Source organism: Cucumis melo, chromosome 10 (genome assembly GCF_025177605.1).
Source record: "Cucumis melo cultivar AY chromosome 10, USDA_Cmelo_AY_1.0, whole genome shotgun sequence".
NCBI lineage: Eukaryota > Viridiplantae > Streptophyta > Magnoliopsida > Cucurbitales > Cucurbitaceae > Cucumis > Cucumis melo.
Genome location: NC_066866.1, coordinates 182895 through 207994, shown reverse-complemented (window position 1 = coordinate 207994; position 25100 = coordinate 182895). Strand labels below are relative to the sequence as shown.

Below are 25100 nucleotides of genomic sequence, written 5' to 3'. Positions count from 1 at the left end.
AAAATACAAAAGACCTTTGGTGTAAAACATGTGAACAAGTAGTTTGGTTTTTTGGGCAAAATATTGGGAGTGAGTGTGTTATATATGGTAATAGAGAATTTAAGGTGACACTTAATTAGAAACGAAAAATACAAAATTCTCAAAAGTAGAGAAGAAGTGGGAAATAAATAAAAGAAGGGGGTGAGGAAACGAATCGAACCGAATCAAAGGGACAGATCCCGATATATTCATCATATTACGTTTCGGTTTCAAACTCATAAAATAATGTTTTTTTAAATAATAATAATAATAATAATAATAATAATAATAATGAGTAATCAAAATCAAACTTAATTTTTTTGAGAAAAAAAAAGAAGAAAAGAAAGAAAAAAAACATATTGAAGGTTCTCACTTTTGAGTGCGGTTTGGTTGTTCTTGTCTTTATTTGTGATGGGAATTTTGGTGTTGATTCTTTGTATGAAGGACAAACTCATTAAATTAAATCATCCAACATAACGACATAGTTTCTGTCTCGAAATAAAATCTTATTACTTCAATATTTTACTTCTAATTCAATCTCAATTATTATTTATTATAACAAATATGATTTTACAAAATCTTCTTTTCTTTTTTTGTTCTACTTGTTGTAGGTAAAGAGAATCGAACAAAGACGTAATATTTGGATTCCTTCCCTATCTTTTCGATCGCTCTGTTTTGAAGATCTGATTCCATATTTATATATATTTAGTTTATCTAGAATGATTTTTTTTATATAAAAAAAATTATAATTTGATTATTAAATTCCATTGTCAGATAATTATAGAGTCTAATTGGCGCTTTTTATATACAAAAAAATAAAATAAAATAAGGTGTAATGTATTGTGTAAATTACGAGTGTTGCCATTTTGTATAATATTACTCGAGAATTGTTCTATCAAGTAATTTAATATGATATAAATAGAAATACGTGATGTATAATAATAAGATAATGTAAAAAGTTAGATTTTTCTTTGTCTAAAAATGTTTAGTCTTTCCGTCAACAATAAATTAGACAGATTGAACGTGTAGGTAAGCACTTATATTGGTATGAGATGAGCACTTGCCATATATATATATATATATTTTTTTTTTCTTTTTCTTCTTCTTTTGTGGATTGGGTAGCTAAGATGGAGGAGAATCAGAATAGATTCGTTCTTTATAAATTATGTTATCTAAAGGTTCTCAATTACCTCTTTAAATGTGATCAGAATAAATTATACATGATATATTTTTTTAATTTTGTTTGTTACAATCGTATAAAAATTAAAAATATATGTTAATTATGTAAATGATTAAATTAACCATATATATCTTTTGAAAGATGGAATGAATGGCAACAATGATATTATTGTTGTAGTTGTAGATAATATGAATTCATGAGGTTTCTCATTTATATAAATGTAACCAAAGTAAAAATAAATAAATTTTATGAAGCTATTTGATATATGGGTAGGTTTAATTAATTAGCCAATAGAGTTAACCGATTATTATCACAATGGTTATGAAATATATATATAACAAATTAGATCACATAAAAAAAAAAAAAAAAAAGGGACATCTAGTTTCACTCTTTTTCGTATCTGTAACAATTCCAAACAAAGAATGAGATGATGTAAGTTACTGATTAATAATAAAAATAAAAATATTTACAGTGGATAGAATGGAGGAATTATATAAGAAACGAGGATACCAATTTGCAACCATTCTTTTATTGATGAAGGAAAGAAAATGAAAATACAAATAAAGAGTCCAAATTGGCATATTTGGTGGTAAGGTAAGGTAAGGTGCATTCACACCAACCATTCTTTTCCAATTTTCCTAATCTTTTACATTTTTCTCTACTATCCTAAATTAGCTTCAATTTAATTCTTTTTCTTTTCTTTTTTAATTTGGTTAACCATCTTTTTTAAACTACCTTATGCACTATTTAACTTTTAAAAAAATTGTTATGAATAGAAAAATATATATATATATTATTTATAAAATATAACAAAAACTTAAATAGAAAATAGTTTCCATATTTTGCTACTTTGGAAAATGTTTCTTAATTTTAATAATATGTGATTTTTTTTATTGATTTATGTGTGAAGTAAAAAATGAAAAAGAAAATATAGGAATGTATCAGTTTATGTGTTTCTAAAACTTAGATTAATTTATGCTTCTATTTTTTTTTTTTTTTATTTACTAATCTCATGCCAAATTAGTTAAATATTTACAATAACTATATCATGCCGTGATTTAGTAAATGGTGTAAAGTGAAAAAAAAAATTAAATAAAATTCTAATTCTGCTCTCTATGAATTTTTAATACAATTTTTTATAGAAAAATTTAAGTCCACTAGAAAAGAAGGTATATAGGTAGATGTAGGAAAATCTCTCACTCTACGCATCATTTCATAACTCAAAAAAAAAAAAAGAATGAATAAATAAATAGAATACTACATCAAATAAACTGTGGTTTTGTTAATATTAACCATAAAAATGTGCTATATTCATTTTAAGTTACACATTCATTGATAGAATATGTTGATTAAAAATTCAACGAAAGACAGCTAAATTGCATTAATTTCAGAGAATATGTTATGGATGTTGTGATCATATTCAAGTTCCAATGGGAAGTTGTCAATGATGAATTGGATCCGTTAGTGTGTTAAAATTTTATTAATACCACAGATAAACACATTATAATTCTGGAAGAAAGCTAGCTTGATTCAATATATAATTAAAGACTTTTTTTTTCTCTCTCTTTTTTTTTTTTTTTTTTTTTTAATTTTGGAGATTTGATTTTTCGTTCACATTATATATGCTCATTCTATGAATATGGTCACAAAACATTTAAAGTCAATTTATTTCTTTATTTATCACAAACATAATTTTCCTTTTTGTTTCCGTACAAAATTAAATCAACTCTCTCCCAATTTTACTAATATCACACGTATTTCTTACTACTATAATTTCTCTATCTTTATACACTAACCTTACCATATACTTTTTTTTTTATCTTCAAGATATTTCACCTCCCGGCCTATTATCACTTCCTCGATATGACATACAGTCATAATCCGTAAGTGTGCTTCTTTTTATCTTAGGATCACGTTGGTTTTTGGTTTTTTCTATGACAGTCGTTTAATACAGTTGCTCCAACTCATTTATCGTGGGACACACTAATATAATCAAATATCTAACTTCCACACAGCCAAAACAAGATGTTTTATCAACACAAGAAAGGTGATACTTTCAAACGTTCAAACATCATTGTTGTTAATGCCATGTAACACACTACTACCTCCGGCTTTCCGTTTACACTTTCTTTTATTTATTTATCTATTTATTTAAAAGTTTTGAAGAAACGGCTTTTCAATGTATGGTAACATTTTTCATAAATTCAAATTAAATTATTGTATTTGAATTGTGATCTATATATCTATAGCATTCAATAGATAAGTAGATCCCATTAAAGTTCTTATTAAACCAATAGCAATACATAACGTTAGAACGCATGTCAATGTGTATATAATAATTTCATGAAAGTTAAATAAATCATATTTGTTGTAAGAAAATCATTAATATTGTCCGATATTTTAATAACAGTAAATGAGTAGAAATTCAATTGTGGTTATGTTATGGTGTCATATTTCAAACCAAAATAATAAAAATAAAAAGGGGAGGGGAGGGGTTAAAAATAGTAAGTGAAAAAGAAGGTAGGTAAGGTGGAAAATAAAGAAGTTGTGGAAAAATGAGAAAAGAGTATGAAAGAAGAAAAATATGATTTTCTGGGTATTGCTTCGAAATGACGTATGGTCTCAGTTCAATGCATTACTTTCTTCTTCTTCTTCTTCTTCTTCTTCTTCTTCTTTTTATTCTTAAAATGTTTTCTTTTTTTAAATTAAGTGGCGGCGCGTGGCATCCAGACGCGGATGACAAAGCGGGAGAGAAGAAGAATGACTTTAGAATGTTGAAATGTGGGGATGTAATGTATTGTTATGTAATGTAAGAATCTAACATTCCAATTTAACCTTTATGATAAAAATAATAACTAACAATTACTCCTCAATTTAGTGTGTAAGCTAAGGTTGCCAATTGTCATCATTCATTTTAAACTGTGTTAAGGGCTTTGAATCCCACTTCTAAAAATTTACTTGGAGAGGTTCCAATATATTTCAGTATAAGATCTGTACTTAGATTATAAAAACCAGACATTTATTGTGTCCTTTCAATTTCCTTAGAAATAAAATATCATGTTTTTGCTTTACAAAATGGAAGTAGTAGTGGTCAGTTTTGATTTGAACCCTTTAGCTTGTACCACTCTTTAAATTGGGATTTGTAGATTAGCTTAACATCAATGCACCAAATAATTGAATGACATACATTTCTCCTTTGACCTTTTATGAATATTGTTCACTGATTATAAGATCTAAATTGATTCAAAAATTTTTGAAGTTCTACTTGTCATCCCTATCACTCACTACTTTTGTTATTCATGAAGATTGATCATACACTTCCTATCTTTCTACGGTGTTCTTTTGCTCGTCATTCTAATTAATTCCACCATATATACGATTAAACCAATTAAGATTGTTCGTTCTCATTTCAAATGAAATTCTAAAATATAAAGCAGGATTTTTCATATCCAAGATTTTTAGTTGAAAGATGGACCTTTACCAAATCTAGAAAATTGAGATTTAAGTTCTCGCAACATTTTAAGGACTAACTACAACACTGATTATTGAATCTAAACACAATCAATAATTAACTTCAAATTTTTTGAATCATAAAAAATAACAAAAACATCTTCATACGCTAGATCTTGTCGGCTAATAAAAAAGAGAATATTATTTTTAATATGTTATTTGAAATTTAGATAAAACGAATTATAGTTCATTTCTAAATTGACCCATAGAAGTCAAACCTCTTTATATTTGCAATTCATGACCCTCTTTGCCAGCAGCATTCATCCTCCTTTCACGTGTCGGTTCAGTTCGATCAATTTCTATATTCTTTATTGAAAATAAAACGTGCAAACAACTAGTGGAAGTCCAATGTGACAATTAATAGTATCAAAATTGCACTTGAAAAGTGAAAAATCGAACAGTAAAATGTTTATTGGTAACTAAAAAAAGGTTAGAAGTGGTTCTCAATTGACAACACGAATAGACGATGCCAAGCCAAGCAAACGAGGTTCAAGGAACTAAAAGAAAATGAGAATGCAAAGCCTCAACCGGAACTACTAAAAAAGAACCTTCCATATTTTACTGCCAACGAGCACAAAAGGTACATGTATAACTACTCCATTTTGCTAGAGGTAAGTGGTGGGCTTATATTTCTACTTACAGATTCTATACATTGGTTAGCTATCAATTACTTTCAGTCGACATGGATAAGTAACAAAGGGGTGGGGAGGTTGGCTTGATTCACCCTTAAATCCAAATAAGACGAAACTAATACTCACTCCATCATGAAATCCAAGTCACTTGGGGGGGTAACCCTCTTCCTTATGAGCATTTCAACCGTTGGACAGATTCTTTTTCGCCCTCCCCTTGGCTTTGAGCGGAATTGTTCATCGGCTGCTTCAAAATCCCCCTGATTCCACACACTTTATTAGTAAATCTACATGAAGGTCAAGACTACACAAATACTTGAGAGCTAACCAAATGACTTACATTAGTGTAAACATGGTGCCCACTTTTCTCATGGTTGTCTCTCACATGCTTGTACCCAAATCTCATGCCACAACCAGGGAAACAACATGCAAAAGGCTTCTGTCCCAGATGCACGACCTTCGTGTGTTGCTGGAGATTTGAAGCCTGAGAAACCAAAAATGTGGATCGTGTCAAAGATCTCATCCTATCTAAATAAACAGGAACGCTATTCATTACAAATCCTCCCTATAGCTCAGCTAAAAGGCACTTTAACAATACCCAGTTAGGGATTTGCAAAGACTCTGCTACTTACTGTTGAAAAAACCTTGCTGCAGCCCTCATACGTGCATGGAATTGCCTCCAGAGGACCTTCACTTTTATGCTTTTGTCGTAGATGTTGCTTCAAGTTCTTTCTTAATTTCTTTTCCCCACAAATCTCACATTTCACGTATTGGTGGCAGGTCTGCATATGAGCCCTCAGACATTGCTTGTTGGTAAATGTTTTGAGGCAACCCGGTTCAGTACAACATGCCTCTATTGAGTCTAGCTTAACTATAGTATAATAAAACTTGAAATTAATACATGAATGTGTCAAAACAAACGATTAATATTTAGTGCTTATAAAGAAAGAATAAGAAACAGACCATGGGAGCCCTCATGCTTTTGCAGTCTGGAGGCATATCTGAAAACCTTCCCACATCCATCTTCGGGGCAAACAAACTGCTTCTGACATTCTTCAGGAGGAGCTTCACCTTCATGGCATTCTTTCAAGTGTCTGGTCACACATGATACGTATGCAAATTCACGGCAACAGCTCTCTATTGGACATTTGAACATGGTTCCTTGGTGATGGAGAAGGTGGCGGGTCAAATGATCCTTCCTTCTATAACTAGCATTACAACCATCTACGGAACAAACATATGACCTCTGCATTAAAGTAATGCAATAAAATTGGTTAACCTTGTGTTCGTTGACGGAAAGCCTCTCCCAACACATTCAATTACTAGACTTCAAACCTCAAACTACTGTAGCGTGACCGAGGCCCACTTGATGGAGCTTCTCAGGTGGTCTCCCAACCTGATACTGATCCAGTCAAGCAACGACAAAATCCAGCCTCATGCATTTTGGAGTTCTTAATGTGGGATCCAATGCTTCACGCTGAGATATCCAGGATCTTTCACATTCATTTATTATATTTAAGGATTTGTTCCTGCAAAACTTATAGACTTCAACGCAAGAAAAAAGACAATCAATCAATGTAAAAACAATGCCTAAAATCAAAGATTAAACAGTAAAGTTTAACTATAGGTACATAGTATGTTGCACTTAAAATATATCAACCTTGAACGCGTTGGATGATAAGTATGCTCGTGAATCCATTAGCATTAAACTAATAATGTAGATAAGAAAAAAAGAACATTTTCTCTCATAAAATCACTGTGAGTATGACAGAAACTAATATAACAAGAAGCAGATGATTAAGTAAAATACCTCGAGAGAATGGCTTTGCATATGTTGCTTCAAGTAAGCAGGCTTTCTGAACGCGGCGCCACATTGCTGGCAAATATTGAGTTTACCGTATTTTGTTTTATCATCTCCCTCATCATTATGTTTATCGATCTCCATCTGCAGAAGAAATAAGGTCAATAAATAATGCACTCCAATGAACAGTTCAAGTCCAGTTCCCTAACACCCAGTAAAGAGAAATAGAAGACTGAAGATAGAAACCCTAACCTATCTAATTACTCCCCTAGTACAGCCACGACACAAACGATAATGAAATCCTAAGCTGACTATGACGGAAAACCCAGATCCCGATCAAGACCCAAACAGGAAATAACGATGTAAAATAACAAATCCGTAGCCTATTAGACTCAATCAAAGTCGGAACAACCCATTTTATTGCTTCGAATTAAGAAGAAATTCAAGTAAAACTTAACATAATTCCAAATCTACCTTATTTTAAAGTTGGTCGAACCAACAGGGAGATGGAAGGGTTAGAGTGGCGGTGAGCGTCGGGGGGAACAAGAGAAGAAAGAGCGAATTCAAGGAGATTTCGGCGGTTGGGTCTGTCTTCTTCTTACGAACTACGAAGCAGCTGAATAGCTTATATATATTAAGGGAGAAGAAGTGTACAAATCAAACCCTAGAGAAGAGACCTCGAGGCCAGGCCCAATAAGGCTCATACATAGACACTGGGCTTCTTCTCTTCTGAGCCGAGGCCCAATAGGGCTCATACATAGACACTGGGCTTCTTCTATTCTGAGCCCAGGCCCAGTAACTCTGATCGATTATCTCTTCCTTTTCGTTCTGGAAAATGGCAAAAAGATGTATTTAGATGGGGAGAAAATAGCAAAATTAATTACTAATTATTAGATTACAATAATACCCAAATAGTATCGACAATAAGTTTATTTCAAAAATACATATTTTTAAAAATTGATACAACCTACATTTGTACCTATATTTATTAGTATAAAATAAAATTTGATTCAATTCTCCAAAAACTAAAATACTTTTCAACCGGCTGAAAACGTTAAAATGCGATCTAAACATTTAAAATAAATTGTTAAACTTATTCTTCTAACATTAAAACATTGAACCCACATTTCAATTTCAAATCTGAAGAAGCCATCCATTGCATTAAAAAACATTAAAAATCAAAATTCAAAAATAGAAAAAAGATGCGAAAGAAATAAATAAAATGATTGTTTGAGAAAAAGATCAGATTTTATTTTGATATTTGAAATAAAAAGTGCATTTGATTTTATCCAAGGAAAAAACAAAGGAACGAGATTAGTTACAGTGTAATTGGAGATTGTTATGGAGGGTTTTGTGAAAGTTTTTTTGGTGCACTGCCATTGGATTATCTACATGCATTTTTTAAAAACGTTGTAAATTAGAATAAGCAGCACTTTGACAAAGTTTCATTCGCATTGGATGTGAAACTATACCTTTACTTGGCTAATGTAGCGAATTTTGGGTTTCTTGATATTTCGTCGAGGAAAATTGAAATTTCTCCAAATCGAGAATTCAATGGAAATTTTCCACCATGATGCTTTCATCTAATTTGTTTTCATAAAAAATAAAAACAATAATAATATATAGCAAATTATTTCTTTTGTAAACTACATTTAAAACATTTTTAAGTCCTAGCTAAAACCATGATGTCTATATAAAAATTGTTTTAAAAACTATTTATTATCAAAAATATTTCCATTATACTCACCAACATGAAGAAATTGTCTTCGGCCACCCCTGTTATGAACAAAGACAAGAAAACAAATTGGAGGGCCAGAGATCACTGAGCATCCATAGACAAAATAGAGCGTTCAAATACTAACGTTTAGATCTTCTATGACTAAAAATATTAGTGTTCAATTTGTACAATGATGATACCAATCAAGCGTTATACATATATATATATATATATATTTACCTGGGAACTCGGTAAGAAAACCTGCTGCTATATATATTGTTTATGAGACAAGGGGTAGATAGGTGTAGCAAATCTCACCTATCCGCATACCTCTCCTTGTGTTATCTATGATTATAAGGTAAGTCAGTTACATGCCTTCCCTTCAGGCTTCTTCTCTACTTGTCCACCCTACATCCTGGGTTATTAACGATAATAAATCCGTCTGTGGTGCCATGCAACTTATATTCATATTACCAGGGCGTTCTCTTATGCACAGTGTTAGTGTGATGATGGAATGGCTTTGCTTTGGCAGCAAAAACAGAGCTAAAGGAGTTGAAGCCATTAGGCTCAAAAGCCACCTTAAGATCGATAACATATGGCACCAAGGGTATGGCGAAGTCTCCTCATCAGTTAGTTCCCATCAAGAACAATATCTGCAGGATCTCCGATCCACGGCTTACCCTCTCTCCATCGAAACTTAATCCGCAACTTCCCATTTGCGTCAACTCCAACCACTTGGCCTTTGCTTGCATAAGTCTCCATACCCCATCCCCAACGGGGTGCAACAAGCCCTTCTCTAATCCTCACTTTGTCTCCAATTCTGAATTGCCTCACCCGTTCCATTTCCCATGCCTTGCATAGCCACAGCTTCTTCTCCATGAAGCAGAATGAAACGAAAAGCTCCCCATTTTCCTTGCGATGAACCACCCCAATGCTCGAATGATTCACATCTCCCCATTGATAGGTCGGTGTCAAAACAGAAGCCTTAACTCGAACCCAGTCTCTGACATGAAATTCCTCTTCTTGTACAGACTCTACTTCAGCCGGATCTAGCATCCAAGCTTTAGATCCAGCTGCAGTATATACCTTGAGCTTTCCATCTCCATCAATAGCTGATATCATTCCAACACTAGCACTACTGTGCACTGACCAACCAAATCTTGGCTGACTTATGGATGATTTAACCTGAACCATCTGTCCTACCGCTAACCGGTCCACCCTTTCTAAGTGAGTAATAGAGCCAACCCAACTTTCTTGCTCCCCACAGAACAGCACACTAATTCTTCCATTCCATTCATCCCCTTCAAATCTTAATCCCTGCACCACACCAATGCTACTGGGTCCTATCGATTTCCATTTGTTGGTATTTTCCCTCAATCTCACCCATTCTCCTGCTTCAAACATTTGTTCTATCTCAAGATCTGCAGGATCGCCCCTCCACAAACCGCTGACACCAAAAAATGCCACCCTAACTTCACCATCAGCATGCACACTGGTTATGATGCCACGTGAATCAGATTGAGCCCCTCTCCAACCCCACATTGGCTCTGATAGTCCAGGGCGAAACTGAACATACTGCCCGACTTTATAGGATGGAACCTTTTCAACATCCGAAGCATGAGCAAGCCACCTGTTTCTACGAGTACAGCAAGCCAACTCAAGGAATAGACAGTCCTGTACACTATGAACCACTGCAAAACTATCTCTTCCAGCAATATTCCAGTCATAAGTAGGCCTATTACCTGTATTAGGCTTTGAACGTACCCAATCACCAACTTCAAATCCCGAAAGTTGTTCTGCATCCCCTGGACAAACTTTCCATAAACTGTGTCTCCCAGCCACCTTGACCTAAGGAAAAATCAACAAATCTTAGTCCAGAGTGTGGACAGGCAACTAAAATAAACTTGTGGCTTCTTATGAGATGTTCTACTCCGTAATGGAGACAAAATATTCATCATAAATGCAAAAAAAGTAGCAGTATGATAAGCTTACATTCAATGCCCCGTCCATGTCAACTCTAGATATTTTTCCAACAGTAGCAGGGCTTTCGTTCGACCATCCTAGACGAGGTTGAGTAACAGAAGGCAATATATGTATTTCTTGACCTATTTCAAAAGGAGGCACCTTCTCAACATCAGTCACTGAGCAAATGAAAAGCTTGCTCCTGAAGCAAAAGGCAATGCCCATCTCTACATCCTCCTCCAAGATATGTATAACTCCAATGCTGTTCCTTGAGATATCCTCCCATCCATATTTTGGAGATGACACTGAAGTTTTCACCCTGACCCAGTCACCGACCTATGAAAAATAATGGCATTTAAGAAATAGAACCCCATCAGAGAAGGAGAGAGAATGGCATGGTCAAATAACGAGGTAGAAACAAACGGAGAGAAGAAATCTACCTTAAAATCATCCACCTTTTCCATGTCAGAAGGATCAGCTTGCCAAGGAATTGGACGATCTGGTAGATCAATTATGAGGAGACCATCACTCTCGATTTCACTAATTCTTCCCACGCTATGATGAGTCTCACCACCCCAAGCATATCTAGGTTCTGCAACAGAGCGCTTAACACACACCCGATCCCCAATCTGTAGTCAGGATCTTAAGTATCAGAAAAATGAACAACCAATTAAGGGACAAGAAGAAAAGGAGTTCCTGTAATAATATACAAATAGATCACATTACCCTAAAAGGAATAACAGGTTCGACCTCCTCTGGTTCACAATGCCATGGATTTGGAAGATAACTTAGTTCTAACAATAAGCTACCATCAGGCCTGTTACAGTAAACTATACCAATGCTACCTGGAGTTACAGACCCTAACCCATGCTTTGCTGTAGTGAGAGTGGGACGGATGCGAACCCAGTCTCCAACCTTAAATTCTTCAACTCTTTCCATTTCTGCAGGATCAGCTTTCCATCCTCTGGATGCTCCAGGAAATCCAACACGGAGGATCCCATCATCATCTACACATAAAACTGTTCCAATACTGTCACGTGATTGTCCACGCCACCCAAACCTAATATAACACAGATAAATTAGTATCAATAGAAATAAGTAAAATTAATAGCTTCAAACAGGGACAGATAGATCGTGTGTCTCCAACATGGATCAAATTTTATGTCTGAATTTTAAAATCGAGAATAATTTCAACTATCTTGAGAAAAGCAAATAAGTTGCTCACAAAGACATACAAAGAAAAAAACAAGAAACAGTTACCTAAAAAAATATAGTAAGAAATAGAGCTTTAATCGAGAGAATGGAAGAATGTGCAAGTGAATACAAAAAATAACAAAGCCTAACAAAGATGAGAGACCCATACAAACTACAATTCGAATGATGCACTTTTCAAAGGAGAAAACAAGAGGCGCGACGAATTAAGGTGTTGATATAGTTACATTTACCATAACCCATCAGCTTAAGCTTTTGAACCAACCAGTGATTGAACATGGTACCAAACAAGAGGTCATGTGTTAGAAACTTTGTAATTTAATTTCCTTCGATTACAACTTTTTAGGCCTCCCACGAACTTACGAGCCTACAAATGTAGGGGAGACAAGTGTCGATATAATTAAATTTACTATAACTCACCAAATTAAGTTGTTTAGTCAATCGGTAACATGATACAAACGTTGCATATTAAAACTCATTTAAGCATGACTCGAACCATTTTGTTCGTTAAAAAGGGAGGAAAGCTCCAACAGGAAAAGGGATGGTTTAGAAGACTCTTGGATGGTTTTCTATCTATAGATGATTTTGGATGCCACTTCGTTTGGATTGATCTTTTCCTCGTAGTTTTTTGTAGCACATTTTAATCTCAATTAGATTTTGAAGGATTGGTCTCCTTTTTAATTTGCTTTGTACTTGTAGCTCTTCTATATTTCTATGTATTTTCTCCTATTGCCGTATGCTTGTATTTTGAGCATTAGCCTCTTTTCTTTTCTTAAAAAGTTTCATTTCTGTTTCAAAAATTTTAAAAATAAAGAACCTCCCCAATCCAACAAAATCAAAGTAAGATCATAGTTAAGAAAAGATCTAATGATTGACACCCGCACAGGGAGGCATTGAACCTTGCCACATCCCAAACCTTGCGAGACCACAATATAGCAAAGAAGCTAGCCTGCCACAAAATTTTCCCTTCCCCAAAAACATTGAGTCTAAGAGCACCTCCTTAATTTAAATAAATAATAATAGTAGTAGTAGTAATAATAAGCAAACACTATGAGTTATGACTTCCAAAAAAATTACTATACTTTTTGTTCAGCATTGGTTTAGGTTTAAGAGAAACCCTACTAGTATTACCCAGGCTTGAAACTTTTTTGCTTGACCTAACAGAAAAAAGGTTTCTGATTGTTTTCCTCTCATGTATCAATATTTTTGTTGTGGTTGATGCTATCTTAACCAGAAATCAAAATTTTCATGAGCTACAACACCATCAGTAAGAAGCAGACTGCCAAAGAAAGGAAAACTAAACACATTAGTGTATTTTGTAGTTCGCAACCCCCTTATTCAACTATTCAGATAGTTTAGCTATACAAATTTTGTCTCCAACTGATTATTGGCCATATGCTAAAGAGACTTCTAAAGAAAAGCAAATAATTATAGTACAGGCTTCGGACATTATGACTTACATTCTGAAAAAGATCTACCCTCTGGAGAGAACATAAATTTATTATGACCGGGAGGACCAAGAGATGCAGAATCCTAATTCTTTCAATGCCCTATAGTTGAGCAACTTCAACCAAAAAGTAATGTAACTGTCCTTTCTCAATGTTAACCTGATTTACTTTAGGAAACAAACTTTTATTAAGAAAAGTGGAAGGAAAAAAAAAGGACAAAGCCCCAAAAAGATAAGCATTTAAGTGTGTGAAAATTTGCAAAAGTGCATAAGAGAAGCATTTTTTAAGTGTGCTAAAATTCAAACTACTTGTTAGTTTTAAAAAGCCCTCCGGGTGCAGGCCCAGGCGAAACCTTGGCTCAAGGCGCAATTATGGCACCTCTCCTTGAAGGTGAGGCTCACACACCTTTTGTAAATCCCCAAGGCTTAAAGCCAGGCCTTAGGTCTTCTTCGTTATTTTTAAATATAGTAACAATTAGGGTTTTTTTTCTTGTATTAACTAAAAGAATCAAATTTACCAAGCAAATAGAATTTTTTTTGTGTTTAGGGTTTTTTTTCCATATTTCCACTTCAATTATGCTCTCTATTCTTTATCTACTTTTATTTATAGTGCGCCTCAGTTAAAAAAAAAAGTAACACTTTTTTCTATGCCTTGCGCTTGAGCTCCAAAAGACTATTGTGTTTTATTGTGCCTTGTGCTTTAAAAAACATCGGTTGACACAAACTACCTATCCTATTTTTCACTATTATTCACCAGAGAGCTGAGCGTCCATTCCTATCTATCCTGTAAGTGTTCCCCCATATCTTCCAATCAAATGAACCACATATTAAAGAATTTCCAGATCCTAACAAATTAAGAAGTCTTTTTTATGATTTCCCTTGTAAATTCCTCTTGAAGTAATAAACCCTTGTTCTGAAAAGCATCAAAATAAACACGTTCCATTCTGATGTGAATTAGCTGCATGCATACATTAATTCAAAGAAATAAATACAGTTCATAGTTTTCCTTTATTCTTCTAGGCTAATAAAACAGAGTGCAAAATATGAATAGAGAATCACTTTTCATGAAGCCACTAGAACATGATCACCTAATATGTATAGAAATTGGTGTGCATATTTACCTGGGCTCTTTTACATCATTTTTAAGTTGCACATGCTGTCCTCTATCCAGAGGGATGACTTTTATAACCTCGTTTGCTAACACGTGAACTTCTCCTGAGCAAAATGATACCATGAGGTTGTCTTTGTCCAAGATGTTTTGCACAAAACCAACGCTCTTATGCTTTGCACCTTGCCAACCATATGTAGGAGCTGCAATCGTTCTTTTGAATTTTACCCAGTCACCAATTTCGAATCTAGCCATGATTGAAATTTACGAACTGTAATTCTCATAATAATGTTTCATATTAAAATAATAATAATAAAACAAAAATAATTCTTAAAAAAAAGTAATTCTCACAATAGCGAACATGAATAATTGTAGGAGCATGCAGTTATTTTGATACATGGAAAAATGAAGTAACGTCTAGAAATTACATTGTAGGAGACAGATGAATGCCCCTACACGCCAACGCCTCCCACAGTTCTTCAGAAATCCATTCCCGAGGAAGGGCCTCTAAAAAGTCACGCAACATCTTGCCACTGTCACCAGATAAATTTTCACATCACTAAAAGTTATACTTTGATTCTCCTTTCTATGGCCACAACATTAATAGTAAACAACAGCCAACTGGTACTTGCCTGTGGTTTCTGACTTCAACAGCAGCATCTGCGTTCCTAAGCATCACAATGAGCCACTGAAGATTCTCACGTATCATTTTGGCTGCATCTGCTGCAATATGGAAAGCATTATCGCCTTCATCATCCTAACAGCAATTGGCAAGAATTGTAAGAAGACAGCATAAGAAATTCCCCTTATGAAAGAGAAGAAGGCAAAGTATCAACCTTAGAACTCAAAAGTAAGTCATTTGAAAGCAAAGCTTTAAAAATTGGAAACATTCACTGATATGAATAATGTAAATAAAATATCTTACGAAAATATGGGTAGTATGCACATTATAGTATCGAAAACCAGAAACCCAAGAATAAACAAAGTGAAAAGTTGATAAGAAATATTCCCAACAAGAAACTCAGAGCGTTAGACATCCTTGGTGAATGAGGCCCGTACACTAGTCAATATACTCTTAACATGTTTTCCAACTTCTTTGATTTGTTGATTGTCATATGCATTGTCGTGAGAGCTTTTTTATGGGAAAAAATGGGTTTCACTTCGTAACACAAAAGATGTTGTTCCTTTTCTCTTTTTATCTTCTTTTTCTTTTTCCCTTTTTTCTTTTTTTTTTTTTTTTTTTTTTTGGTTGGGGGGGGGGGGGGGGGGGGTGAAGAGGGAGGTTAGAAGAACGGACCTGCAAATTATAATTTGCCCCAGAAGACAAGAGCAATCCAACACATGAGTTAGCTCCTCGGGCTAGGGCTACATGAAGGGGTATCGTATTGTGCACATTGCAGACGTTGACATCAACCCCCGCATTAAGAATAAGCTAACCAAGTAATTAAAACAAATCAGAACTCAATAGTTTGGAAATCCTGGAAAATGAAGGGAAAGGAATAAAAGTTGGTTGTAATAGCAGATATTATTCTCATTATTTTCATTGTATAATTCTCTTGTACTCAAGTTTTATATCAATGAAGAAGCTCGTCTCCTTTCCAAAAAGAATCTTATTCTCAAGATCCATGTGCACCAGCATTATCTATATACTCGTTTTAATACCTGAACCAATTCAACATCATTAGCCATTGCAGCAGTGTGAAGAGCTGTCCGTCCATGCTGGGCATCCTGGGCAGCTGGATCTGCTCCAGCATGAAGCAATAGCTTAACTAGACTTCTTCCCTCTACAAGCAGCATGAAGTAACAAATAAGTGGGAAAACTGCTGGAATCAGGAAAAATAGTGCCAGAGATAAAATATGCAATAACCAATGAGATCCCAGTTCAAGTCATTTGTTGTTTAAAAGAAGGGAAGATGAAAGGGGAGAGTAAGGAAAACATAGTAGCCGGTAACTCTATTGACTAAAACTAACTCAAAGTATCCATTGAGATGATCAATAAAATTTTTAAATAAATGTTTTAAAAGAAAATTAGAACTATAAATGGAACTGCACCAAGATGCATAGTTTGCTCTCTTTTTCCTTCTAGAAATTCTCCTATCCTACTCTTTCCAGTCTCCTATAAGGCTTCAAGTATCAACCAGAAGTCAGGATGACAAAGCCCAACACTTAGACTGAAATAAAACCATAAGGAAGGTGGGAATAGAAGGTAGCCAAAGAAAAAGTTAGTTTTCAAATAAAACAATCAAAGATGTTCGCTTCCCATCTGTAAAGTAAGTTATTTGGCATACTACATGAGTAAAAAAAATTCAAAGCGTGGGCATCTACTATTTAGTTTAAAGCATACAAGACCATGTATGGCTCTGTCAACAGGCAGTGACTTATCCATCAATTTCTCCACTATCACCCCAAAAAATCTAATATATTTTCCCAATGGTTGAAAAACAACAAGAAAACAAAAACTAAGTTCAGAGACTCAGAAGCCAAAAATAGTGACAAGATTCACAGAAGTGATTATTGAGCTCTGGATACATTAGCATAACCTATGAATATGGATGATTGATACTCTTGACCTCCTTATTTCAATTAGAGATCTTTGTTGTAATTCACCGATAAGGTGTTTGAAGTTTTAATCCCTATTTCATTTATCAATGAAATTGTTTCTTTGTCAAAAAAATTACTCTCGATGCTCCTTACAAAAGCAATAATCCACTTCCAACGGCCGGTATGTGCAGAACTTTTAGTTCACTGGATTTAGTAGGATACACAAATAATCCAAGTTGTTTGTGGTGTTCTATATCTAAGAAGTTTGCTGGTTACTCCATTCAAGATATCTATTGCAGCTGGGATGCCTTCATCTTTCCTCATTAGTTTTGTTATCATTTTGATATTATGTTACTCTGTTTTTATCTTAATGAAAAGTGACGTTTTCTTGCTTTAAAAAACACCAATAATCCAAGAGGAGAAACTAAACAGGAGCAATACTGGTGAGAATCACAAAAGAACTACACTGCCATCACAATATGGAAGTACAGATTAATGAACACTTGAGCTATTCAGGTAAATAGATAAATGCCCTAGCTTCACTTTTTTTAGTGAGCATAGGTCCACAATTACAATAATGGGCATCATTTATTTATTTTTTTTTTATAAGAAACAAACAGGAGAAAGTCATGCCAAGTAATATCAAATAGGACCTACAAGAGGCACTTTGTTAATTCCTGGATGTTAAATTCACTTTGGAAAATAAATAGAATGCTGAAAACAAGCTATATTAGAGGACTCATTTACTGAATTTCTAAATACACATAAAACTCCTCTTGAACGGGAAACCAACTCCTCTATATCCACTGGGCTAACTACGATGACTGTCTACTTCCATAGCATTTAATAATCAGAAAACTCAAAGGCAGAAGTTGGTCTAATGGATTTTAAATCCATTCCCTACCTTTACAAATTAAAACTCTTATGAGTTGGCTGGCTTATGAATTTCACTAAATGCAACTATGGTATATCAATTGACAAATTGCTATTATTACCACGTTCACGGTCTTTTTTTAGAGCAGCAGCCATACACAATGCAGTTCCAGCTGAGCTTGGTATGTCAATTGCCTCTGCAATCTCTTCAGCAGTTGCAATTTCTATCCACTTTTTAACGACGACAACATTACATGTTGTCACACACATGTGCAAGGGTCTGAAAACAGAATAAACAGAAATATAAAGATGCTCATTCCAATTTTTCCATGTAATAATATTGTACACATGCAAGTAGTTGGTAGAGGGAAGGAACACTGTCCTAAAAGGAAAAATCAACCGAGAAGATGAATATGAGTTTATATCATGTATTCTGAAAGCTAAAGCCAGAAAAAAATAAAATAAAAATAATCCAAACAAAGTTCTCAAACTAGCCTCATAATGAAGTTCAAAATGAATCCAACGAAGACATATAAAGTCTAGTCTAGGCTCCAATTATCAAAAAAGTGACAGCCAAGCACCTAGGTGGAAGAAATTTTTATCTTTAGGGATGGGTTGTAGGATATTCAACACATGCAGTGCTTTTCAAAGTGCAACTCACCCATGCTGGCATGTCACGAGGATACAGTACTTTAGTAGAAAATGTCCCTTTTTTATAAGAAATATAACATATTATCCACAAATATACTATAAGAGTTTAAGAAGAATTCATAAAATTCAGAAGAGAGGTTATGGAAGCAAATCATGACTGCAAAAGACATGGAAGGATAATCATTCCAATTCAAACTAGAATTGATAAAAGTATCTTTACGAAGAAAGAGGTTGTAGAAGCAGAAAGAAAAGCTTACAAAGAAAATCATTACTAGTTCAAGGATCTTTCCCGAAACAAAACGACGCATTTTCCAGTCCACAGAGAAGTTCATAATATCTCTAAAATTGGAAAACAAGGTGATTTAGGCCCTATTTGGTAAACGACGTTTTTTATTTTGGTTTTTGAAAATTAAGTCTATTTCCTCTCCATTTCTTACAATAATTTCAATCTTTCTTAAGTACAATGGTTGAATTCTTAGGCAAATTCAAAAAACAAAAACAAGTTTTTAAAACCTACTTTTTTTAGTTTTCAAATTTTTAAAAACACCGGTAAATAGTAGATAGCAAAGAAAGAAATTTGAAGGTGAAAATATTGTCCATAAGCTCAATTTTCAATAAACAAAAACCAAAAATCAAATGTTTACAAAACAGGGCCTTAGCTTTCCAAAGACTTCCAATTGCCTTTAACAACAGTCACAAAGAAGAATGCAAACACTAAAGGATTCCAAAATGATGTTTAGGAATTGGAGCTTTATCTTCAAAAAAGATGTTTCATGCATAGATGTATATATATAATCCTTAGATATTATTGAATATTTTGACTTTCAAGTTTCTACAGGCAACACCATCCAAATGCACTTTCAATAAAATGTTAGTAAGATAATCTTTTACCAGGCACAAGACAACAGCCAGTGGAACAGCAGCACTATAATTACACCAAAATATTCCCATTTCTATTGCACAAGAACACACGGGCAAGGTGCACACTTCAAATACCATTTATCAATTTATAAAGATTCCAGAAACATTAATACTGTATTTCTGCACAATCACTCAATCCAGAATATTTTAATTTACAACTCCAGAAAAACTTGAAAATATAGGATAAAAGACCATATATTCAAAAAGAATGAGAGAGACAACCTAACGTTAGGGGTCAAGAAAACCCCAAACAAACTAATAACAAGTCATAAAAGATCTTAAAAAACAAATAAAATAAAACCTTGAATTAAGAAGATGTTTTACTTACGTAAGATGTTTTGCATTCAATAAAGCCATTGATCTGCATCCCCCATTTTCCAAAATGACCAGAGCACAATCGGAATATTTCTTGGTGACTGCTCTGTGCAGAACAGATTCACCTTCATCATCAACCACATTTGGATCAGCTCCAGCCAACAGTAACTCCTACACAGATTTCAGAATCAAAGGATCTGATCAAATTTTGTACATTAGAAAAGAGGCTCTACCCAAATGACATCTGATAAATAGAGTTTAACAAAGACCTACACGCATGCAATCAGGTTGGCCATGATATGCACAGACATGAGCAACAGATGGACCAAACCCTTCCCTCAACCTTGAACAAACATTAGCACCTCTTTTGATGAGAATACGAACACATTCTGGGGATCCTGCAGCTAAAGCAAACACTAGAGGAGGATCTCCATCTTTATCCAAAATGTCGACCTTAGCCTCCCTGAACTCCAAAATAACCTCTACAATTTCAGCAAAGCCCCGTCGACAAGCCAGGTGGAGAGCCGTTTGACCCTCATCATTTTGAGCTTCTAACAATTTAGAGATGAAGCTGCTACTGTTTCCGAAAGCAGCTTTAACAAGAAGATCTCTGAATGACCAAAAGGAAGGAATTACAATTTAGCTGTATCATGTTTTTTTAGCAAAAGAACCACAACAATTTTTGGGCAATGATCAACTTGCCTGACACCATTGAAGTCTCCATTGAACACGAGGCGATGCAGATGACCAAGGTTATAACGGAAAACCTCCGAATCAGACATGAGAGAGGTTTCAGTATCCGTGATATAGAGCCCAGAGAATTTAGCTAAGTCACTGCTTTTACACCAATAAGATGAGAATTCTGGGTAAGAAAACAAGAATAAAAGCAAAAATAGCTGTCTTGGCTCTTAAGGCAGTAGCTCCAGAAATTCAAAAAGACATTCTAATGTGACAACAGGCATTTGAATTGCTTACTTATCAGGATTTGCAGAAGGGCTTCGTGGAATCTCTTGCAAATAGCGAAGGAATGTAGTTAGCATTTTGTTGAATGTAGGCCTTTTCAAAGACTTGAACTGCAAGCAGTCACCGATCATTTTCCACAATTCCCTAGGTATTCCAACACCTACAATGCTTGAATATTGCGGAGGTAATTTCTTAGCCTTTACAACAGCTCGGTAAATTTCATCTGTGCATAAGCCAGACCACCTGCAGAACAAAATCAATACTGATAAAACTACCTGATAACCAGAACTGATGACAGATAGAGAAACATCACTTTACAGGATTATGTAGCCACACATACGGGATGGAACCAGTACACATTTCCACCAACGTACAGGCAAAACTCCAAGCATCTGACTCGACAGACATACCAAGCCCATCATCCCAGAACGTCAGTGACTTCTTAACAGGCTCCCATGCTTCAGGAGCAGCGTAGTGTGGACTAAGCATTGCACATTCCATGCACAAGTGCATCCTCGATGAATCACAATCTGATCTACCTTTTGAGCACATAGGTTTCTTTAGTATAGCAGCAAGTCCATAATCAGAAACCACTGCATGACCAGTAGCATCCAAAAGAAGATTTGATGGCTTTATATTCATACATACAACACCAGCTGCATGCAGTTCGGCCACACCTCTTGCGACATCAGCACCATACCTAGAATTGGCAAATGCATGTACAATGTGAAGAAAGTTCATAGAAAGCTAATGCCAATAATAGTTGTTTCTGTTTCCTAAAAAGGCTGATTTCTTTTGGTAAATGAGATGGAAGCAGAAAATAATTTTTAATACAAAATCTATATATATGTAGCTCTTTCTCATGTCATTTATTGTTGAAACTCTGTGAACTTCTGGGGATCCAAACAAATTTAAAGGTTACAGAGTTTAAAATTATTTTGATTTTTACAATCCCTTTCAAGAAGAATGCTCTGGCTCAAGCAGGCCCACATCACCATGCCCAGACTTGATCCAAACTTTTAACTTCATTTTTTCATATTCTTCTATTATACTCGGTCTCGATTACTTATATGAAAGACCAAAAACCACTTGCCAAATAGCTCATACATATCCTATTTGTGAAACAAAACCCTGCGTTTCAGAATCCTTTGATGAGCTAGGAAAGAGCTGATCAAAATGAAACGCCTCCACTGCCTATTCCAGATTATAAGTGACCATTGAATAAAACTGAAAGAGCCGACCTCTTCAATACTTTTTTTTTTTATCTCAAATCTTTGAGCTCTAACGGATGTTCTCTTTCAACCATCTTCTGTTGTTATTGAGTTACTTTAGATTTGTACCAATAAAAGAGGTTAACATTCTCCTTATTTAGGAGTCAAAGGTCTAATAAAGTGAAGAATTACACCCTTTCATAAATATTTTTTAAAAAATAAACTCCAATTGCTAGAAAACTAGCATAGCATTTTATTCAGGTACTGATACACAGAGCAGCCGTCCTACCTAAACTCAAGATATAAACGTCACTGGCAGATGCCGTTATCCCAAGCAAAGCCACCGATTTACTCCTAAATCATTTTTTATTTTAGTTTCTAGAACGTGTAGTGAGTTAGTTAGCATTTTACTTTAACTACCATCCTAAGATTCAACCAGCTGCCACAATCCGGAGCATGCCTGAAGCGACCAATTCTTGTGTGAGTTATTCAAGTGAAAGAAAAATACAAAAACAAACAATTGCATTATCAAAACATCAAAATACAATTTGGGGGCCAAAGAATACACTCAAATGCTAAGGGCAGTACAAAAAATGAGCCCATCCCGTGTGAAAATAATGGTAGTGTTAGATGTATAATAAAGAAACAATTAAGAACAAGCAATTCCATCTACAAGATGAAATCAAAACCTCAGTATTTGCTCCAATGTCAGCCGCCCCTCGTTCTCCTGCATTTTAGATTGAACAGAACCATAACACCTATCCATAACTAGATACAAGGAGCCATCCATTTCCATTGCCCCATGAAATGTACACACATTCCTACACCACATCGATGCCCTGCGCAACCTCTCAAGTTGCTCAAGAACCCAACCCAAATCCATGTCATCACCCACTGCCACTTTCTTCACAGCAACCTGGTGCCTACACCTTGTGCTCCCACTTCCCCTACCGCCAAGAATAGCAGTCCATATTTCAACGCCATCCCTCCGACCCTCCCCTATCTGACGCAGTAGCTTCAAATCCTTATGTACTCCAACGTCGATCACCGGTCCGCAACCTCCCGAGGTCGATGTACAGGAGCCGCCACTCCATCGGCGGCGAGAGAGCGATTCCTCATCGCCATTCACCTCACCCTCGCCGTCGTCTCCATCGTCATCCGTGAAATCGCAGTCGAACTCTGATGTCGCCACAGCCGTTTTTGAGCTGGAGTGGATCAATGCAAGCACTGCAAAGTTCTTGCGTAGCGCTTGGATGGAATTCCCAACAACCGACACGTAGCGACATCTCGGACACGACAGCCTCGAGTCAGACGAGGCTAAGAACATCCTAGACATACAATCCGCGCAGAAACCATGGCCGCAGTGAAGTAAAAGCGGCACTCTATCTTCCTCGTTGTACCGATTCTGGCACACGGAACAACAGGGCACTTTCATTTCCTTCACTTCCAGTGATCTTCGACCCCTATAAACTTACCTATAAGAAATCAAGCCAAAGAGAAACAGACCCAGATGACTTTTAGCTACGAATTTAACCTCAATTGATGTCGATTATGCCAGAAGCTGTACTTGAGCCAAGTGGGAGTGGAATGGCAGATCCATCGGCGTAGTTTCACAGAAGAAATTGCTAAATAAGAATTCAGCTAACTATAGCTTTGCCCACAAATGGTAAAGTGGAGAGAATCAATCGACAAAAAAATCCAACGGGGAGGGAGAAGGTTTTAGAGGGAAAAGACCATTTGTTGGGTTCTAGCATAAATGGGTGATTTGTACAGATGCCTCCCTTTGAAAATTTAATATTTGGAAAGTAGATGAAAATCAGTCTTTTGCTCCCATTAACCTCTTGTGAATTTTTCAATGACAATTCCATACATAAAACATTCTATGTCTCGCGTTGTATGTTCTATTATCGTCTCTTACCAGATGCTAGATGCTTGATTCTCAATGCTATTTAATATAATATTTGATATTTAAAGAAACACGTTAACAAAGAAAAAAAAACCATAGATATTTAAATAAACACGTTAACAAAAAAAAAAAACATAGTTTAAAGATCGAACAAAATGAGAAAAAACGAACAAAAATCCATAAAAGAAAAGGTAAAAAAGAATGAAAGAAGAACTTCAAAAAAAGAAAGAAGAGGGCCTTTGGAAAGAGAGCTTCAAGACGAAGAAAAGAAGAATGCATTTAAGAATAAAGTAATACATTAACAAAATGCTATACTTTAGTGGTTTTAAAAAAAATCCATTTTTTCATTTCGTCATCTATGCAGAAGAAGAATGCAGTTAGAGTTAGTAAATTTATACATTAATGACATAAATAAAAGGTCATTTTGGTTGATTCTAAAAAGAAGTGTCCATTTTTTATTTGAACCTCTTGTTTGAGGCCATTCATGCAAATTTCTTCAAATAAATTCCATCTTTTTCTTTTTCAACTTCCGATGAGTTTGAGTGGGTGATTTGGGTAGCTTCGAGTTTATTTATTTTCTTGTGTATATTATTTTAGTAAGAGTTCGCATAACTATATATGCATGTTATTTTAGTTTCAGTTTAAGATTTATGTGTTTGAGTTGGTGATTTGTGTAGCATCCATGTCTTTATTTTTTATTTTTTTCTCTCTCTGGTGTCTTGAATATCATATTTCGAAAATAGAAATAACAATATTTGTTCCATCAATTTTTAAAAATGTGTAAGAATATTTTAAGTTGTGTCATTCTCCTTTCATTGACTCACGTTGGAATTTATTAATGCTATTGAACATGCACAAAAACACCTTTAAATTGAAAGTTCATATCAATATTCATCAAGTGATATATTATAACTTTTAAAATTTACAAAACTTATGAAATTGGGCTAAATTAACAGTTTGACAAATGTTTGATTGTAAACTATCGTGGATTAACCTAGTGATACATAATTTTCATAGTGCTAAAAGTCTCGTGAAATAAAAAATGGTCACAGAGGAAACTTAATTACCTAGCTTACTCGATAGAAAAAAAAAGATATCTATGCTCACCTGGCAATCAAGACAATATGTACTCAAC

General features: G+C 34.8%; 2 protein-coding genes and 1 long non-coding RNA gene across 5 annotated transcripts; 1 reads left to right on the top strand and 2 right to left on the bottom strand.

Moving 5' to 3' along the window:
• Positions 1-1652: 1652 nt before the first annotated feature.
• Positions 1653-3426, top strand: LOC107990782 (uncharacterized). 2 transcript variants are annotated; one of them, XR_007824298.1, is made up of 2 exons: positions 1653-1792; positions 3026-3426. It is a non-coding gene; the product is annotated as an uncharacterized LOC107990782 (long non-coding RNA). The 2 variants fall into 2 exon arrangements; XR_007824299.1 differs by having other exon boundaries at positions 1653-1797.
• Positions 3427-5242: 1816 nt separating this feature from the next.
• LOC103489521 (transcription factor IIIA) lies at positions 5243-7773 on the bottom strand. The gene is made up of 6 exons (XM_008448746.3): positions 7613-7773; positions 7148-7282; positions 6301-6583; positions 5970-6208; positions 5678-5821; positions 5243-5597 (listed from the first exon to the last, which is right to left on the bottom strand). The coding sequence occupies exons 2-6, from the start codon at positions 7280-7282 to the stop codon at positions 5463-5465; spliced, it is 936 nt and encodes a 311-aa protein (XP_008446968.2). The 5' UTR covers positions 7613-7773; the 3' UTR covers positions 5243-5462.
• A 1209-nt stretch (positions 7774-8982) lies between these two features.
• Positions 8983-23933, bottom strand: LOC103489523 (E3 ubiquitin-protein ligase KEG). 2 transcript variants are annotated; one of them, XM_051090959.1, is made up of 16 exons: positions 22749-23933; positions 21189-21548; positions 20861-21091; positions 20588-20719; positions 20159-20495; positions 19899-20056; positions 18124-18278; positions 16247-16368; positions 15882-16016; positions 15217-15341; positions 15013-15117; positions 14598-14831; positions 11544-11877; positions 11258-11446; positions 10848-11153; positions 8983-10703 (listed from the first exon to the last, which is right to left on the bottom strand). In XM_051090959.1, exons 1-16 carry the CDS (start codon positions 23492-23494, stop codon positions 9486-9488), a joined length of 4887 nt encoding a protein of 1628 aa, XP_050946916.1. In that variant the 5' UTR covers positions 23495-23933; the 3' UTR covers positions 8983-9485. The 2 variants fall into 2 exon arrangements, with proteins under 2 accessions (XP_050946916.1, XP_008446971.2); XM_008448749.3 differs by having other exon boundaries at positions 18121-18278; positions 22749-23932.
• Between the last annotated feature and the right edge of the window lie 1167 nt (positions 23934-25100).

Excerpts from the sequence above, each read along its gene's own strand:
- LOC103489521 (XM_008448746.3), bottom strand. The coding sequence starts at position 7,282 with ATGGAGATCGATAAACATAATGATGAGGGAGATGATAAAACAAAATAC. Across the intron at positions 6,209-6,300 it reads AAAGCATGAGGGCTCCCATG|TTAAGCTAGACTCAATAGAG; the intron begins GTCTGTTTCTTA and ends ATTATACTATAG. Across the intron at positions 5,598-5,677 it reads GGCACCATGTTTACACTAAT|GGGGATTTTGAAGCAGCCGA; the intron begins GTAAGTCATTTG and ends GTGTGGAATCAG.
- LOC103489523 (XM_008448749.3), bottom strand. The coding sequence starts at position 23,494 with ATGAAAGTGCCCTGTTGTTCCGTGTGCCAGAATCGGTACAACGAGGAA. Across the intron at positions 11,154-11,257 it reads AAAAGGTGGATGATTTTAAG|GTCGGTGACTGGGTCAGGGT; the intron begins GTAGATTTCTTC and ends TATTTTTCATAG. Across the intron at positions 10,704-10,847 it reads ACATGGACGGGGCATTGAAT|GTCAAGGTGGCTGGGAGACA; the intron begins GTAAGCTTATCA and ends ATTTTTCCTTAG.